Source organism: Equus przewalskii, chromosome 5 (genome assembly GCF_037783145.1).
Source record: "Equus przewalskii isolate Varuska chromosome 5, EquPr2, whole genome shotgun sequence".
Lineage (NCBI taxonomy): Eukaryota > Metazoa > Chordata > Mammalia > Perissodactyla > Equidae > Equus > Equus przewalskii.
In genome coordinates this window covers 16,074,989-16,089,724 of record NC_091835.1, presented here as the reverse complement: position 1 = coordinate 16,089,724, position 14,736 = coordinate 16,074,989, and the positions used below count along the sequence as shown (strand labels likewise).

Sequence of the window (14,736 nt, the reverse complement as noted above, 5' to 3'; positions counted from 1 at the left end):
GCTTTTTCCGTCTGCACCTGTGGACATTTCTGGTCAGCCAACTTTTTCAGCCCCGAGTCTGGGATATATGAGGCAAAAAGAAAACCCAGAAACTCACCACCATGTCATTCCTTGAGTCCCAAAGTCCCTAATTTGTCTGCCTTCTTCTGTCTACCTTCTGTCTTCTTACATTTGTTTCATAATCTCCAGTGCTTTTAGTTGTGTTTACCAGAAGGAATAGGGCAAAGTGCATGTACTCCATCCTCCCATTTGTGGAAGTTGTATGGTATTCTTTTCAAAAAAAAATGTTTAATGAAAAAGGATCAGAGTCAACAGCATGCTCATCTTAACAGTCATTTGCTATTATGGATGGCTTTCTTCTTAGAACAACTGTCATTTTGCTCAAGGAAATACTGAACCAGGCACTTGGGATTTTTGTGACAGCCCTTCCTTCCAGGGTCTAGGTGCTGGCCTCTGATGGATGACCCCTGTCACATGTTTTGAGCTCTCTATGTGCACACAGGCGTCTAACAGATGAGGAATGAGTGAGTCACCATTAAGTAAAATGAATTCGATGAAGAATTTTGAGAATCAAAAACAGGAAAGAAAATCCAAGTAAAGGGAAAGTCTTTAGGAGATCAAAGCGCGCTGTTCTGAGTGGTCAACCACTACATGGCAGGAGAGGAACAAAAGTAAAATCTAGAGAGGCAGCCAGAGGCAGGATGAGCGACCAGTGGGGACTGTGGGCATTGCCAGGAGTAGAATGTGAATGTGGAAAAGTGGATGAACAACTTCAGGGTTCAGATCTGCTGTACCCGAGAGAGAAAGCGAGAGGGGAGGGGACTGGACGGAGGGGCGGGGAGAGAGAAATTGTATCGGAGTCACCTCTGCTGGGCACTGGGAGCGGGAAGGGAAAGCTCAGAAGGAGCGTCTGACAACTGAGACTGGAGCTACGGTGGAGGAGGGCAGGAGCTGGGCGGAAGGGTTGGAGGTTTAGCCAAGCGCTCTTGCAAGATCGGAGGGGCGACGGGAGGGGACCATCGGGCGGTCGCAGCGCTCAGCGCTTCCTGGCCGGGGAGGAGCGTGTGTCCAGCAGCACCGCAGCGGTCCCAGCCTGCGCGCCTCTGTCCCCGCGCGCGTCCCTCCCTGTGCTTTGAGAGCCCGGTCCTCGCACCACAGACTTCCCGTCCCTCGCCCGCACTTTCCTCCTTTCTTCTCTACGCGCCCATCGACAATGGATGGCAACTCCCGGCTCTCCGTACCAAGGTAAGACTCGCTTCCGCCTTTGGCCAAACCGATGCCCCTCAAACTCCGTTTTGCGCTCCGGGGCCCTCAGGAGCTTGCCCTGGGGGCGCTTCGGTCTGCATGGGGCTCCCATGGAGGAGACGGAGGACTCTGCACTTGGAATAAAGTCTGGCCCGGCTGTGCGAGAAGCTCTTGAGCGATCTTGGTCCCTGTCAACTGCCCCATAGGGCATGATGCTGGGTGCGGCCTGCGCGCAGGAGCATGGGATGGGGGGACAGCTCGTGCCCGCCTCTAGGGCCGGGGGCTGGGCTCTGCTCTGCCCGGGGGAAGCCAGGAGCGGGACTTTCCGTGGACGCAGCCTGGAGAGGCTTCCCGCCTTGTGGGGAGACGGGTTCCAAGGTAGAGATGAAAATAGGAGGGAGCAAGACTTGGGCAAAGTACCCTTACATCCCGTCCATCTTGACCTGGGCGAGTGCGTTCAGTTGTTGGCGTGAGAAGGTAAGGGTGGCAGGTTGGGGAGATTGCTCCTAACCCGCCGACCAACACCGAGACTGTGCCTGACTGAGACCCAGGACGGAAAAGACCTCGGTCCGCTCCGGTCCCACCCGCCTCAGTTGCCACCACATCTCCTACCAATTGAAAGTTCCTGCTTAGCATCTCTAGCCGTGCCCTTTCTCTGACTCTACTCCAGTCCCAGGGTCCCCACAGGGAGTAGGTCAGGGACATCACCTTAGACGCTGCCAGCAGGCAGCAACGTGTTTTCCCCTGTTTGCGTCTCCTTCTTTCCCTCTACCCCTGTGCCGCACTCCTTCCAACTCAGACCTTTGTGAATTTGAGAAACTGAGATTTTTATATTTCTTCCCCCATAAACCTCGGGGATAAATTGAGGCTGTAGCGCTGGTTGTGTTCCGCCAGCTGGGCAGGTGGCTTTTGCGCTCTTTGTTCTCCCGCGGAGCGTCCACACCGAGAGCAGAGGATGCCGCTGCTCGCAGGGTGAGGGTGTCCCCCTGCCGCCCGCACACCTCCACCTGTCCTAGGCGAGAGGCTTAGTGTTGCTCATCTTGTCATCCCTTACTTCCTCTTTTCCTGAAGCAAACATCTAGGCAGCTTCCAGCCGAGAATACCAGGCGCTGGAAGAAACCTTTTAAGCCTGCATTCTTAAAGAGCAGCAAAACGCAGCATCCACAGGCTATGCCACACATGTAGCTGATACTACATTGCCAAGTAGCCGAGACGGGGGTGGAAGTGGAGTGGGGGTGGCAGAGGAGGATAGAGACTGTTTTTCAAACGCGTTGAAGGCTGCCATCTAGAGACTTGAAGTATTTATATTCTGCAAAGAAATAGAGCTTTTCCTACTCCACAGGCGTTTCCTCTTTAAGCATCCCTTCGACGGGGGGTGGCAAAGGGCTCTGAAAAGACCTGCGGTAGTTTCTACGCGTGGCCTGAAGCTGCTCCCAAGTGAAAATTCTCTAATCTGGGGACCAAACGCGGCCAAACTACTACCAGGTCTCTCCATTCTGCTCTTATGCATGAAAGGAACAGTAAGAACCCTCAGGAAAATACTTTCAAACTTAAAAAAAATATTGCCACTGATTTTTAGGTAAAAGTGTGAGGTATTTTGAAAGTCAGGCAAACTGGGGATTCACTTTGTACACCGTCTGTTCTACTGCCTGAGATCATTAGAACTGAAATGGTGAATTAAACGGTTCCAACATTCCCATAGAGACACTTTAGACAAGAGATTGCTTGCTTGAAATCCAGTTTTGCAGATCAATACTGCTGTGCCTGGATCAGAATTGTATTCCTACTCAAAAGCTGGGACATTTTCTAAAATATTAGAAATGCATTATGCCTACAATTTCTGAAAGTTATTTCTATTGCAGTACTGTAAAATGATCTTTTAAAGAGCAAACCAACTGCAATAATATTGCTCTGTATCTTGTAGTAGCCTATAAAAATGTTAATAAGGATTTAACATCAGCTGCAGCAAATTAAATCTTTGACTTTCACTGTTTGTTCACTACAACACACAACATTCCCACAAATCAGTGTAGCAATACAGCTATTTTACTAGTGCCCTTATTCATATAAAAATATTCAGTTAACTCCAGTAGATGAGTTAATTTGGTCCTCTATTTCATTGAATACAAGAAACCTAATGATATTTAACTGAAAGTCATAGGTATTGATATGGAAAAAATAAACTAGAATTAAAAAAACAGTGTGTAGAGATATTATTTTAGTCATACCACTTCTCCATAAAACCATGAAACTTTGAATTTAAAGAATTGATGACTGGGTAGTCTAGACAATCTTTTTCAAGAAAATGACAATGATCAGGAAAAAATCAAATTATTGTCAATCAATATTTGTGTTGTCTAAATCTGAAACATGTTCAGTATCTAATAAAATTAAGTTGGTGATTATAAATCACTGTTTCTCTTAAGAATTATAAAGCAATTTAAGACATTCTGTTTAAGAAGTGGACTGAGAAAAAATGACAATATATCAAGTTAATTATAGAACATATTTTTTGTGTTGGCTTTTAGATTGTCTTAAATTTTTCAGTGAATCAAAGATATAAATGACTGAAATTTTAATTAAGCAATATTCTATGAAGATTGATCTAAAAATTATATTTGATTCATATACTTTAGAAACTTTGAAGCATGTTTTTTTAAAAAGGAATTGTTGATGGTTCTTTGGAGTATTATACTATGGTACCTTACTCTGTGAAAGTTCCAATTACTTTTTACTATGAATATTTTCATTTTTAAATGTACAATAAATTATGTGGATGACATTGCAGATAAGGTGGGGGGGACATTCTGGTGCACAATTTGGATAACATTGATGTCATGAGAACATATGGGGGCAGGCTAAAAAGCAAGATCATTTTTTTCTTTTTGGTGAGGAAGATTGGCCCTGAGCTAACATCTGTGCCAGTCTTCCTCTATTTTGTATGTGGGACGCCTCCATAGCATGGCTTGATGAGCCATGTGTGGATCCACATCCGGCATTTGGACCCACAAACCCAGGGCAGCCAAAGTGGAGCACACGAACTTAACCACTTTGCCACTGGGTCAGCCCCAGAAGGGTCATCTTTTAAAGCCAACAAGTACTGAAAATATTTTTGCAAATGTAAATAATTTGTCCCCTTGACCATAGCTAAGCTTGAATTTGATGATTAAGAAGGAAGCCATCTCTTATTTCCTACATCTGTTGCATTTTTTGTACTGTATTATTTTGTTCTTTTTGTTTTGTTTGGCTTAGTGGACTCTATTTCAATAATAAGGTTTTTATATGGCTCTTTGAATGAGAAAATCCCCAAAGATGAACTTTTGAAAAAATAATGTATTTAGATTTCTTGTCAGTTTATTTTAACCAAACCTAACTTTAACCTACCATAAAGCCCACCAAAATCTTAAGGTTTTATCTTTAAGAATGTTAGTTCCAGAGGGAAAAGCAACTGGATTTTCTTTTTTAAAGGAGCAAACAACTCAATACCGGAAACTAGACTGAGGTCTTCCGTCAACAAGGTTTTATTGAAAGGTCATCTGTTTTCAAACTCATGTGAAAGGAGAAATTCAAGAGTACGTTTACATTTCTGTGTCCTAGTTATCAAAAATTCTTTCAGCAAAGATTAATCCATCACTTTTAACAAATTGCAGATCAGGGACAAATATCAGATACCGTCTTAAGTATAAACTTAAGATCATTCTCTATCCTGGAATTCATATTCTCCTCAACATCAGGACTGACATGGCCACATCAACCAATTCATATTTCTCAGAGAAACACTGCCCAAGAGGTGCTATTTCTTATTGAGGACGAAAGTGTGATTTAGTAATTTCCGATACCCAGGACTCTGAGATCCCACATTGCTGCCAGATAATGGGTACCTAGAGAAGAGATGGGAATTCTGAAGGCAATTCCCACAGAAACATCATTATAAAAAGTGTATTAATGCTACACCTCACATAGGGACACTTTTAGGGACCCTTAACTTCCATCCGTGTGGTTCCCTTAGTAAAATACCTATCTATTATGAAATAATCAACTTATAAATGAACTATTCGAACTCATCTCATTCACAAGGGGTCACCTTTGTCCAGTACTATTCATTTTAATGGAGTTTTACTCTGTGTGTAAGGTACAGCTACAAAGAATCATAAGTAGGATAAGGGGAAAAGTGATGTATTTGACATCTAGAGACCTGGGGTTTAGTCCTCTTCTGAAATTAATGACGGTGACTGTCTGGGCAAGTTGCTTGACTTGCTGCCCCTCTGTCTTCGCCTGGATACAAGGATATATACACTGCGTACATGGATCTTCTGGGTCCTTACTTCTAACCTTCTAGCATGCCATAGCCTTTATTGTAGCAGACACTCTCAATTGGGCAAGATATTGATGAACCTCTCATTCTCGTGAAAGAGACATGTGAAATCAAGGCATTTAAGAGAACTGAAGCAATACCCACCCATCCAAAAGAAAGCCCAGGTTAGAGAATTGCTTGATTTATTTTTAATGTCCCTCCATTGGAAGAGCAGCGTAATGCTCACAGAAGGTGTAATAAAAGCTCACTCTTTTTAAAAGAATATGGCACAGTTATTAAGATCCTGGTTCTACCACTTAGTAGTTTTGGTTATCCACTCAGGGGCAAAATGCTTATCAACTCTATGACTTATTTTCATCATCTGGAAAATGAACAATAAGAATGCTTCAAACACTTGAAAAATTTGTTGGGGGTAAGAATTGAAATGGCGTGTGTAAACTACAAGGGGCAGTGAACTTTTAGCTATTGCTGCCTATAATATTTAATAAATTCTTTTAAATATGATTGTTTCATGATAGATTTTTAAAATCAATGCTGGTGCATAGCTCAGTAATTCAGACATGGTCTACTTTATCTGATATTCACATAGCTACTCCAGCTTTCTTTTGATTTACCTTTTGCTATCCTTTTGCTTTTAATCTAAGTCTTCATATTTAAACTTATTTCTTGTAGACCGGGTATTGTATCTTACTTCTTTTTATCCCATCCAACAATCTCTTCCTTTTAATTGTTTTGTTTAGACCATGCACATTTATTATGATTCTTAAAAGTCTGGATTAAAATTCACCAACTAACTAGCTATTTTCTATTTGTGCCATCTATTCTTTGTTCCTTTTTTCTGCCTTCTTTTGGGTTGAGAATGTTTTTAATGACTTCATTTTATCTTCTCATATTATTTACACTCCATTTTAAAAAATTTGTGATTGGCCTGGGGTTTATAATATATGACTTTTAGTAATTTTGAAGGAATATACCTTCAATTTATAATATATCACTTCACATACAGTGTAAGTTTCTTAAAAGTGTATATTCAAATTCTCTTTTCTGATCTTTAATGCTGCTGTTGTCATATATTTTATTTTTATGTGTGCTATAAACACTCTATATTACTACTATGTTTGCTTTAAACAGATTTTTTTAGAGCAATTAGAAATAAGAAAAATAATTAATTTTTTTACCCTCATTTATTGATTTCTGATGCTTCATTCGTGTAGAGCCAAGCTTTTGCCTGATGTTACATTCCTTGTGCCCAAAGAACTTCCTTTAACATTTCCTGTAGGAAAGGTATGTTGGCAATGAATTCTCTCAGTTTTTGTTTAGTTGAGGAAATCTATTTTTCTTCTACTTTTTGAAACATATTTTTTTATGAGCATAGAGTTCTGAGTTGACAGGGTGTTTTTCCTTTTATTGTTTTAAAGATGTCACTTTGTCTTTTGGCTTTTATGGTTTCTGCCAAGAAGCTGTTTTCATTCTTATCTTTGTCCTTTCTATGTCACGTCTTTTTTCCCTGCCTGCCTTCAAAATTTTCTTTTCATTTCTCATCTGTTGTTTAGAGCAGTTTGAATGTGATATGCCAAAGAGTGAGTGTCTGTGTGTGTGTGTGTGTGTTGTATTTATCCTGTCTGGTGTTCTCTGAGCTTCTTGGATCTATAGTTTGTTGTCTGTTATTAACTACAAAAAAAATTCAGCCATGATTTCTGAATATGCTTCCTCCCCTGTTCTCATTCTCTCTTTTCCTTCTAGAATTCCAATTGCACAAATATTAGAATACAGCTCTTGGATGCTCTCTTCTGATTTGGTTTTGTTGTTGTTGTTTTTATTCTTTTTTCTCCTTTTGTGTCAGTTTATGTAAATTGTATTGACCTGCCTTCAAGTTCATGGAATCTTTCCTTTGCTGAGTTGATTCTACTAAAGGATTTATCAAAGGCGTTCTTCACTGAGTGATTGTATTTTGCATTTCTAGCATTTCCATTTGATTTTTCTTATAGTTCTGCCTCTCTACTGAAATTATCCGTGTGAGCCTATGTGCCATCGCCCTTTTCCATCAGAGATATTAAAATAGTAATCATTACTTTGAATTCCTTGCTGTATAGTTTCAACATCTGTGTCATAGCTGAGTCTGGTTCTATGCTTTGTCCCTTGGAAGTGTGTGTGTGTTTTTTGCCTTTTGCTCCAACCTTTTAATTTTTTAATGAAAGCAAGATATCTTGTCTAGGGTAATAGAGTTTCCCCAAGTGGAAACTGGAAGTCAGTGCCAATATTTTATCCTCATTTTAAAGATGAAGAAATTTAGACTCAGAAAGGTTAAATGAGTTGCCCAAAGTCACTCAACTAGCGAGTGACAGAGTCAGAACTTGAGCTGTGGTTTTCAAACTTCAAATCCTATGTTATCTGACTTCATCATTGTTCCTCTCTACTTCCTAATGCATGTACAGTTCCCACCCTGGTGGCCTCTGAGACACTCATTCATGCCACATGGCTTCATTTATTTCAGACACTTTTGACCTCCTATTCCAAGAAAGTTACTGAAGCATATATGATGACGAGTAAGAAACGGTTCATGCCCTTGATGAGCTTAGCATATAATTTCAACAGCCACTTTTTCAAAATGCCTATTGATTCAATCTTTCTACAACTATAGTCTCAGAATCAAAATCAGTTAAGAAGACCAGTGGATGCTATGAGGTTTTTTTTTTTTCTTCCTCTTCTCCCCAAAGCCCCCTGGTACATAGCTGTATATTCTACTTGTGAGTGCCTCTGGTTATGCTATGTGAGATGCTGCCTCAGCATGGCTTGATGAGAGGTGTCAGGTCTGCGCCCAGGATCCAGTCCAGTGAAAACCTCGCCCTCCAAAGCAGAACAAGCAAACTTAATCACTTGAACATGGGGCTGGCCCCTACTATAAGATTTTTGACACAACCACCAGGAAGCAATGGAAACCTAGGGTGTGACAGCCAAAGGAGTTAAGCACATGAATTTACAAGTTTGTGACTATTCCCAAAGAAGTGTAAGAATACAGACACTGAAACCTCCACCTGCATACCACGCCACATTTAATTTATGCCTGAGATAGAAGAGGTGACATATTCAGACATGATTTGAGAGAATTTTTCTCTAGAAAAGATACCATGCAGACCAATGTGCTTTTTTTTATTCCTTTCATTTAAAATACATATTATGATTATGTGTCACTTCATGGCGATACATTCTGAGAAATGCACCAGGTGATTTTGTCATTGTGTGAACATCAGAGATTGCACTTACACAAACCTAAGTAGTAGGCATCGCCTACTACCCATCTAGGCTAAATGTACTAATCTTATGTGACCACCATTGTATATGTGATCTGTTGGTGACCAAAGTGGTGTTATTCAGCACGTGACTCTATATGGCCAAATTATTGGAACAGTTAACAGAACTTCTTAGAATAGCCATGGTTTTAGAAGTACAAGTTAGTTCAGAAACACATAAAAACGTTGTATTAGTTTCTATTTCTTCTGTAACAAATGGCCATAAATTAGTGGCTTAGAACAACACAAATTTATCTTATAGTTGTATATGTCAGAAGTCTGATGTAGGTGTCACTGGATAAAATCAGGGTGTTGGCAGGGCTCCAGTCTCTTCTGGAGGCTTTAGTGGGGAATCTGTTTCCTTGCCTTTTCCATCTTCCAGAGGCTGCCTTCATCCCTTGCCTCATGACTCCCTTCCTCCATCTTCAAAGCCCGCAATGGTGGATTGAGTCCTTCTTACATCACTTCTCTCTGACTTCTGATCTGTTCTTCTGCTTCCCTCTTTCACTTTTAAGAACCCTGGACTTTACATTGATCCATCCAGATAATCCGTGGTAATCTCCTTATATCAAGGTCAGGTGATTAATAACCTTAATTCCATCTTGAACCTTGATTCTGCTTTGCCATATGAAAACATATTCACAGGTTCTGGGGATTTGAACATGGACCTCTTTGGGGGCTCATTATTCTGTCTACCGCAGACATTAATTTAATTAAGAAATTCAGCATGCTTGCTTTCAAATGGCATTTAAGATTCTGCTAGGAGTGATATCTCTCTTTCTCTTTCTCTCCCTTCTTCCCTTCCCCTCCTTATTTCTTAAATAAACGGGAAGAGTGACAAGACTATTTGTTCCTCTACTGCAATGTATGAGTAACTTACTATGACTGAACTGAAATAACCACTCAATTCCTGAAGCTTACTCGAGAGCATAAGGCCACATCAGGGTAGATCTGGAGACCCTACAGAATCCACTCTTTGGCACATCTGTTTGTTGCATGGTCATTAATGCTATTCAGAAAATATTTCCAATTGTGCCAGTAAGCATAGGGCAGAATTGCACTTGATCTTCCTCTAGGTAAAAGGTATAACCACATGACTTGCTTGAGCCAATGCAAAGAGCACAGAAGGGACATATGTCTCTTCCCAGTGGAAGTGTTCAAGAGCCAATGTGCAATTTGTTTCATTTCTACTAATTTCTGTTGTGGTGAAAAACAGATTTCACATAGTGGCTGCTTCATCTGCCTAAGTTTCAGGATGAGTAGAACTTGGAGCAGAGCCCTTAGCCAATCCATGATGGAGACGTAGTATAAGCAAGAAATAGACCTTTGTGGTTTTAATCCCTTGGGATTTTGGAGTTGTTTGATAGTGCAACATAACCCAGCCCATCGTGTCTGACCCTGCCACCTTCAGAGTTGAAATGGTAGGTGGTCTGATGGGCTGTAGGCTGGCTTGTGAAGTTTCAAAGGGATCTCAGAGAATTCTCTTTTTGTTCTGGACTTCAAAATATCCTCTTCACTCTATTCCTGGAAGTAGCGATATGAGGATAGGGTTGGAGAAAGGGAGGAATGGAACTCAACTTGAACAGAAGCAGTCAGGAAGCAGGCCCTGCGGACCAGCTCAGATAATGACAATAAATACCGTGGCCTGTATGTCTCTCCCCCTACAGGCAAGGAGTTTGAACTGGGAATCACACTCATCCTGCTATCAATTCACACATTGCCTATTTCACACTCTCACACAGCTGCTGCTATTTTGGGATACCATGGTGTACAATATACACATTCAACCCATGCAAATTCAGTGCTACATGTTTCTTTTCCTTTTTCATTCTTTCATTTCTCTTTGACTCCTTATTATTAAAAATTTATGGTAATCTTATATTTAACTTGTATTTTCTATTACATGTTGCACATTTTCTATAGTATACACACACTTACAAATAATTTAAGACTTTTTCACAAAATCCAACATGCCATAATTTATCAGCCTCTTAGGGGATTTTCAAAGGTTATTTTGACTTCATTCAATTTTCAAGATAGGCAATTACATTAGACCCCCAAATCCCACATTAGATTCTTCCAATGCTGCAACTGGCAACATGCTGATTTTAGGAGCATGTCAACATGAGATGAGAAGATTGGAGAGTCAGTTATCAGGCAACAATAATTGAGCAGTCACTCTCTCCTGAACTTCAAGATTCTGGGATGCAGTAAGAGTTGCTGCGCTCCTTGAATATCAGTCCTCACGTCCACCTGAGGGCCACTGAGATTGCTGCGAATGGAAGGAGACATGCTAGGAAGTAGATACTCAGCACACTTCAACTCCAGTTTCTCTTCTCATTTTCCGAGTGACCTCTCTTAGACTAACCAAATTGATCCCTTCTTCTCTTACGTGATTCTCAGCAGCATTTGACATGATTGACAGATGACCCCTAACTTCTTAAAACAATTTTTCCTTATGGAGAAATTTACCTATAAAATACGCCTTTTGAAATATCAAGCACTTTTCTCCCTGTGCTGGAGAAATGGGAATCTTAGAGCTACAAAGGATTTTGGTAAAATTCATCTTACCCAATCCCCTTCGCTTACAGATAACAAAACTGAAGTCAAGAAAAATTAAATGAATGACTCAAATCATACAAATATTTATAGATGGAGCCGAGAATAAAACATCGGGCTCCTGATTCCTATATTTACCCCCACATTGGGTTTGTTTAAAATAATAATAAACTTCAACACAGTTGAAGCTCTTGGGATTTTCTCATACAGCAGAACTTGTCTATCACCCACGTCTGACTACTTTCTTTACTTTTCCTTAAGAAATATAATATCTATATAAATGCTCATGTTTCTATTTCACTTCAGCTGCCAGAAATCCCAGAAATAAATTCAAAGTTCAATTATAACAACTGTGTAGGAGTTTATTACCTGAATATCTGTGCTGTTTTTAACCATAATACTCATCTCCTGTTATGATTTTTATTTTTCTTAGCTCTGAATTTTAACTTATGTTTCACTATTTTATTCTATATACCTTTTCTGTTAGCTGTCACAGATTCTTAGAGGAACAAGATGGAATATCCATCATTAAATCAATCATGCAATCAATCAATGAATCATTTTTTAATAAGAAATGCAAAAGAATAACTTTCCTGTGTATTAAAGGAATTAAATTGATCTATGGCAAATTGGAACCCATATAAAATAATGATCTATTAACATTTAATTAGACTTTCTTTCATTATAGACGAATTATATCTTTTCAGTTATAGGCAGTTTCTTTAAAATGATTATTAGATTATTAAGATTAACGTAAAACCAACTGCTTTAGAATAAACATATAATAAAATAGAATGCTAAAGTTTAGTGAGATGTATTTCTCAATTATTTATTAAACATGATGTTACACATACATTTTAAATATATGTACATATGTAATGGATATCAATTTGTATCAAGAGTATCAATGTCTAAAAGTGCCTTTTTTATATTATATATCTTACAGTTTACTGTACTTTGCTCAGGTATTAAAATGCACTAAATAAAATGAGAAGAATTTTTAAATAATTAGTTTTGCTTCCAAAGATACAAGAAGAATGAATAATTTTCTCTGTTTATTCTTCAGTATTAACATAAGTCAAACAACGCACTTAATTGCTTTTTGCCCTAAAAATCTATAATTTTGAAGATAATAATAATAACACAATAATGCAATAAATGTCTTTTGATAGATTGTGCCTATCAATAGACTTATCCATTCATTTACAGTTTGAATAGCCAATTCTTCCACTTAATTTATGCAGACAAATAAATTAAAGAATTAATCTGGATAATTGAAACCAAAAATAGAATTCAGATAAAAAAATAAATAAAGGACCAATTGAAGTCATTTTTTTCTATGTGAAATCTTGGCTCCACATAATGTGCTCATTGCTGACTCATGCACTCAGTATAACCTGAAGATTTTTAGTTCTTACTTTTTTTTATTCCTGAATCAATGATGCTTCAAAATAACAATTAAAAAAGTACATACACTTCCCTTGTGTAATTATCAACAGGTCAGTGATCCGACCCGTCATGCTGTGAAACTATTACTCTTCCTCTCTTGCAATGGTGGAAAAAAGGTGATGACTTCATTGGAACTGTGTCATTTAGAAAACGAGCTGCAGTTTCATCACATGAATCGCTATAAAAGAAGTGTCCAAGGAAGAGATTCCATAGCCAGAGAACACGTTATCCAGAGAAGCTGTCATCCCAACCTTAATCACACTCAGCCCTGGTGGACTGTAGACATTCTTCATGAAGAAAAAGGGTATAGACAAAATATTAATAAAGCATTTTCCTCAGTATCTCTACTGGGTCTAAGATATTTTCCATGCAATGAATAAGGATATAAATAAAGAAGGGGGCAGAAAAGGTGAAGCTCCAGTCCAAGCTTTAACTCTGAGGATTATATGGGACTGGAGTGAATGTTTGGGAATGGGAAAAAGAAAATGGAGGGGAAAGCTTACTTTCTTACTTGAAAGAAAAGAGTGAAACCTAGTAACTTGAATGCCACCTTTGTCATGTAAGGATACTTAGATCCTGGAAAAGGACGTATAAAGTAAATTCACTATGAAGAAGACTAAATGTCGTTAAATAGTGAACAAAATTAATATGTTTGATTGAGAATTTATCCTTAAAAATAATAAAATTTATAAAAATTAGCCCATTTTATCAACATTTTAAAAATAAAAAGTAAACATGAATTATGAAATAAATAATGAATTACGTGTTGATTGGATTAGATCATAATTTTCCCTTCAAAATTGTGTGTCAACTTGACACTTTTTGTCACAAGATTGTAAACAGTGTCAGTTCTGTAAATATATTCAACAGCCTCATCAATTTTGCCAACTCTCCCTTTAATTAGTTGATTCCCAAATCAGTCTCTTGTGAAGTATCTGTCATGTCATCCTCATTAATTTTCTTTTCTTCCAATATTAACTGATCTCACTGTGCCAGACTCATTTGGTGATGATTTGACATGTGATAAAGAGTTCTCCAACATCATTTTCTTCTCCTTGCAGAATTCCTGCACCTTCTGCAACATTTGTCATTTCAATTGATTAGCATTTTATTTAAATCAAAGTCACAACCTCTTAAATCATCAACAGGCAATAACCACCAAAGGTGTGGATGCATCAGACAGAGATAAACACTGGATTTAAGTGAAGAGGGGTCTTCACGGGATACTAGTTGTTAGCCATAAATCCATTTGCTTTCTTATACAATCTTAGAATTGTAGGGACTGGCTAATGAATAAGAAGGACACCTAATCTTTGGGGTGACAATTTCCAATGACTTTGAGTTTACCAGATTTTCTCCAGGGAACAGCACTCCTGAAAATCTTTTCCATTTTTGCAAACATTATCTGCAGGTGAATGAATTATCTAGGAAACAATGCAGGTACAATCGAATATTTCAAAAATTCAAACTTCTGGGAAATTCACCCCTATAGTTAAGATTACAGAGATTTTTCTCTTTCTATAATTTCTCACAATTATTAGTCTATTTTTTAATGCACAGGTAGTAATTTGAATGTATGAAAAGCACCAAATGGCATTCTGGGAAGATAGAAGACCCTCCATAAATGTCAATCCCCTTCTCTTCTCTTTCTATAAAAGTATAATTTTGCTCAAAGTCTAAAAGGCAGCAAGTAGATCAATTGGATTAAGACTGTGTGGTGGGTCTTCTGACAGTGTCTGTGGTGACCATGTCCTTCGTGAGATAGATGCATATCTAGTCCCTAACAGTCACTAAATCACTGATCTCTATAATGGATCCCACTTGTCTCTCAGGCAGGCAAAAAATATGCTGCCATGGAAACTAGCTCCTTTATGGAGA

At 38.8% G+C, this 14,736-nt stretch overlaps 1 protein-coding gene across 8 annotated transcripts in view; it reads left to right on the top strand.

Moving 5' to 3' along the window:
* Positions 1-692: 692 nt before the first annotated feature.
* SPHKAP (SPHK1 interactor, AKAP domain containing) overlaps positions 693-14,736 on the top strand; it is a 154,438-nt gene continuing 140,394 nt past the window's right edge. For 2 of the 8 annotated variants that reach the window (XM_070618518.1, XM_070618516.1), the window contains exons 1-2: positions 693-1,245; positions 12,909-13,162. In XM_070618518.1, the coding sequence (XP_070474619.1) occupies positions 13,150-13,162 (13 nt within the window). In that variant the 5' untranslated portion in view covers positions 693-1,245; positions 12,909-13,149. The remainder of the gene's footprint in view (positions 1,246-12,908; positions 13,163-14,736) is intronic. The other 6 variants (XM_008512937.2, XM_070618521.1, XM_070618519.1 and 3 more) reach the window with 5 other exon arrangements.